Source organism: Gavialis gangeticus, unplaced genomic scaffold (genome assembly GCF_001723915.1).
Source record: "Gavialis gangeticus isolate Ggan-Ray unplaced genomic scaffold, GavGan_comp1, whole genome shotgun sequence".
Lineage (NCBI taxonomy): Eukaryota > Metazoa > Chordata > Crocodylia > Gavialidae > Gavialis > Gavialis gangeticus.
This window is the reverse complement of record NW_017729026.1, coordinates 25,395,573-25,400,710: the sequence shown is the minus strand read 5'-3', so window position 1 is coordinate 25,400,710 and position 5,138 is coordinate 25,395,573. Positions and strand designations below refer to the sequence as shown.

Here is a 5,138-nt window from a genome sequence, read left to right as displayed (position 1 = left end):
GGGCTGAAGAGGGGTGCGGATGGACACGGAGTGGGAGGGAGGATGGGCAGGGCTATGTGTGAGTTCCACCGCCCTGCTGTGCCAACTAGCCAGGTGGCACCTGTGCAGGCCGCAGGGGAGCGCTACTGCCCTCCCCCCACCAGTCCCCCGGCCCTGCTCTTGGGAGGTGGCGGCATGGGGTGGTGGGTGGCAGCACTCCATCCCTGCCCATCTGCACGTAACCCCTAGGGTCTTCTCAAGTACCCCTGGGGGTACACGTACGAATGGTTGATAACCTGTGACTTAGATTAAAATTGCCAGCACCTCAGATCCCTGGCTTAATACCATTAAAAGCTGAACAAGTAAATACTTGCCAGCTCCTTTCCAGACCAGACAGAAGAAGAGCAGTTTACTAATGTGTAACAGAATCAGAACTCATTAGTACAATCCTGATCAGATTTCTGGATTCTATCCCTGGTTCTGGGAGAGCAGTGTGGTTTACAGTGATCAAAGACAGGATAACCCGGATTAGTGCAATGACTGTGAAAGACTGTGAAGTGCAATGCAGAGGACTGCAGTTTCCCGTGTTAAGACTTGGGTTCTACGTCTACAATTACTTTGCATAAGCTCCGTGTCAACATTTTTTTAAATGGGCAAGGGAGCATTTAGCAGTTTTTCCCTAAATTATTTTCTAAATTGGTTTCAAAACTATTGCCAGGTAGGGTATTGAACTGAAACTACAAGATTTGAACTCTTTTCATATACTTCCCTACATAACTGAGAAATGATGCTTGTACTGTGGTAGAAGTGTCAAATTAAAATATATCAGCCTCATCATGGCCTACATTTCCTATTACAAACATAAGGCTAAACTACAATTTGTAGACAAACACTAATAATATAAATGATATTTGAGGATTCAACACACAAGCAGCAGTAGCGTAACCAAAGGATGGGTCCAAAAGCTTTTAAGCTGTTTTAGGAAGAGGTAAAAACTGAAATGATCTAAAATCCAAGCAAGTACTCAAAACAACCACTCACTAGGTGCATCTATATGTGCAATTATCCTGATGCAATAAACTCCAGAGCAGTTTGTGCCACAGGCAGCTGCTTCTGGGTTGAGTTTTTACAGAGGCCCCAGGGGTCAGCCCCAGGCTCTGGGTGGTGGCGTCTGGGCTGGCTACAGTCTCCACACTGTATTACCCTTGTGCCTCAGCCAGCCCCAGTCACTGTCTACACATGTTTTGTGGCAGCGTAAAGTACTCTGCCATAGGACAGTACTTGTATTATCCTACAATGGAGTTAATTTACTGCACCCTAATATGGGCAGACATGTAGATGATGATGCTTTACTATGGAGCTAATTGGTCAACTCCATAGTAAAGCACATGTGCAGATGCACCTACTATGTTCTAGGTTTTGGTTTGTCATTTCAATGCCAACCCCTCAAAGTTTTATAGCTCATGTTGCAATTGTACTCTGTAATACAAACTTACCTATAATATAATGACTGCTAAATTGAGTTGACAATATCCTACTACAGCAATAAGTGCATAACTACTTTAGTCCTTTTAGTACGCTGCAGCATACAGGGCTTGTAAGAATGGACAGAAAGAAGATAGCAGGGTGGCAACATGGTGGGAAAAGCATTTTTCTACCTTAACTACCTTTGTGCTCAAGACAGAAAAGGTCAGGCAAATTCTCTCAACTTCTGCAACACAGAAAGTGATTCTTAAGTGAATTCCTTTTATAAAATTCTTCAATAAATGCTGGAGGCCATTATTTCTATTTGGACCTGACAGATGGTAGCAGAATAATTTTTTTAAATGAAGATTTATAAGGCCTGCAGAGTCATCAAGTCTTAACTGCCTTTCTTTTGGGAAGGAGGGAGAAGGAAAAAAGGTTTTCAACACATTAGAATAGCAAGGGAAGTAGAGTAATAAGTAGAGGAGGAGAAACACAATGTATCAAACAGAAAGTAGAAAGTAAAACATAGTAGGAACACTTTCTATCACAAAATAGCAATTTGACCTGAAACAAAGATAAAACTGCACTTCCTGTTCAGGGCAAGAGCAAATAATGAAATCAATTAAAATAAACATTACCAAGTTAAACTTCAAAAAGCTCTCCAGAAACAATAAAGCTCACCTGGTATCCACATTTCTAAAGAAACTGCTTAATGCTTCATCATAAATTCCTTTCTAAAAACGGAAACATTGTGTGAGAAGTTATGTATGCAACTTCAGAGATTTTCAGTGCCATTTCTAGTCAATGGTGCACAATCATATTTACCCAAACACACACACAGAACCTGAAGTTAAGAAACCAAACAATTCTTTTGATAACAAAAGATAGTTTTAGTCAGCTAAAGACTTCATGAATATCATCATTCAGCTTTCCTTTTTTATAATGGAAAACACAGTAACATTATCAATCAGGGCAGTAACTTAGCTTACTGCTCTCCATGTTGTATCTATGTTATTGCACCTGGTCCATACATATTGTACAGCTGTTCACTAAAGAGTAAAGTGAAAATGAAGATGTGTTGATATGTACTGGGGTGTCAAATCCATGGCTTGTGGAGGCAGGCCATCCGGCCCATGGGACTTCCTCACTGTGGCTGGCAGAGTTGCCATTTTGGTGTGAGCAGCCTCTAATCTAAAGCATAGCATAGCCACTGGCAGAGATTGGTACACTTTACTGTCCAGCCCTCCTTTTCCTATTATCAGATTTATTATTTTTGATCAATGCTGGCTATGAAAGTTAGCAACCATCAGCAATGGGGTTGAGCAGCAGCAGTGGCATCAACCCAACGGGTGCTTGCAGGGAATATGGTCTGCCAGCTAATTTGACATCCTTGCTTTATACGGTAGTAGAAATACAGGAATTACCATACTAAATCACTTGCATTCTACTTAACTCACAAGAAGAAAAGAATAGCAATTTCTTCTCCAGGCATTCACACTGGCCCAGAAACTGAAAAGAAGCAGGGTAGACAGGTTGCATAGATTCTATACCCAACTGGCAACCCCGTGACCTAAGGAATGATTCCCCTGATTCTGATCCATAGCTACTGTACTTCAGGTTGTAGGGGCTACTTAACATGAAAGTGAGGCAAGGGAGAACTGGGCCTGAAGACATTCTTCAATGGCACATAAGTCTGAGTCTTTCTATCAAATTGCTGCATTCATGTGGCATATCCAAAAGTCAAAGAATTAAAACTTTTTCATTCAAGGTCTTCATGTTTTCTAAATGAGGGTGCTTTCCAGTGCAATGCTAATATCCATTCAGACTACAGCAACAGTGGAAAAAAAAGGCAGCAGCACTACAAGTCAGCATTAGATCAGTACTGCCAACGCAGGCACATCTTTGAGAGTGCTTATATCAGTGCTTATATCTGTAGCTGTACCATGTTCCAGCAGTCCACAAAGGCTAAAATGACTTTTAATGAGCGTGAAGGTACAAGATTGAAAAAGGAACATAGTTGCCTATGAAAAAGATCATAGGGGTCTACCTCTAACTGTAGTTATCATTATACAAAAGAGGTAAAAATTTATAGCTGGGCAACATGCAATCCATCAGTCCTGTCCTGAAATTCTCTTTATGGCAGGGGTATCAATTTTATCTGGCCTAGTAGGCTGGATGAGGGGCATGAGGTCAGCCTGTACTGGGCCCACAGGCTGCACTAGGCCCACATACTGGTCCCACATGCTGCAAGCAGCAGGTGAGGCTGGAGCTTGTGTGGGCACTGCATGCAGCATATGGAGCCAGTCTCATACATGTGCTGCACATGGCATGTGGGGCTGGTCAGAGACCCACAGGCACCACTGTGGCTTGGATACTGGTCTTTGTGGGTACAGTATCTTTGAAATCCCTGCTTTATAGGGAACAACTTTAATGCCTCAGGATAAAAAGGCATCTGTAATAGGGATGTGAATGGTTAAACTTTGATATTGATAACCGGTAATACCTTACTGGTTGTTTAGTGTGGGATGGGAAGCATTCTGGCAGTGCCCTGGAAGGCAAAAGGGCAGACATGATAGAGTGAGGGAGGAATGAGGAGGGGAAGGACTAGTACCTAGTATGACAAGAAAGCAGCAAGGAAGCTGAGAAGGGCTGTTGATCTTTCTTGTAGCAGCCCTGGCTCCTTCTTTGCTGTCCTCCCCGAGGTGTGTGCACCTGCTGCTGGCAATGAGCCTGGGCAGGGCCCTGCATACCCTGGTGCAGCTGCTTGCAACCCCAGACCACTGCTGCTGCCAGCATGCACCTGCCTGGGGCAGGGGCTGGCTGAAGGCAGCAGCAGCGAGACCTACTTCAGCCAGTTCCTGGCAGATAACCACTTAACCCATAACATCAGTGGGGTTTAAACAGATACTTATTTAATCAATATTTACATCCCTAATCTGTAATGGCATTTTTTTGTGAACTGACAGTCATTTGTCACAGGTAAAATTTCAGGGATTAAGAGGGCATTTATAACCATACGCAGACAAAACTGCTTAAGGTGTCTATCATTAAGGTGGACAGCTATTATGCAAATAGTATAAGCTGTCTGCCATCTTCTATTGACCTCAACATTAAAGGTACCACCTAAGATGCACTAGATTAATTTGTGCAGAATATGCAAAGTTGTCCACACTACTATGTGCCTCCTCAGAGTGTTACCTTATCATTTACAACAGTGGGGCTCAATCATTTGGCCCCACAAGCCAGATGAATGGAGTGGGATGCATCTGCAGACCAGATCAGGCCTTGGAAACCTGGGACCACCCCCTGCTCTGTGCACCACGATTGGTTCACCTCATGCCAAGCCGGGTTCCTGGGCGGGGTCAGTGCTACCCCCCCCCCCCCCCCCCCCCCCCCCCGCCCCCACACACTGGGACTGGGTTCTGGGGCGCTGGTACTATTCCTCCTGTTCTCCCTATACCAGGATTGGGCCCCGAGACCCAGTACTGCCCCCTCCCATGCTGCTATTGGGCCCTGGAATCACCCTTCCCCAGGCCTGAGCACTTGGATTAGGTGCTGGATCTAGTGCACAGGGCTTGAGGGGAGCAAGTTTCCTGTGCTGCCAAATTTCTGGACCCGTAGGAAGCCCCATAGGCTGGATGACATGACATTGCAGGCCACGGGGCACCCCTGATTCAGATGACAATGAGACT

The 5,138-nt window shown here is 44.6% G+C and overlaps 1 protein-coding gene across 2 annotated transcripts in view; it reads right to left on the bottom strand.

The window, feature by feature from the left end:
* TUBE1 (tubulin epsilon 1) overlaps positions 1 to 5,138 on the bottom strand; it is a 43,530-nt gene that overhangs the window by 29,399 nt on the left and 8,993 nt on the right. For both annotated transcript variants that reach the window (XM_019520070.1, XM_019520072.1), the window contains one exon: positions 2,128 to 2,180. In XM_019520070.1, the coding sequence (XP_019375615.1) occupies positions 2,128 to 2,180 (53 nt within the window). Of the gene's footprint in view, positions 1 to 2,127; positions 2,181 to 5,138 lie in introns of those variants that run through there.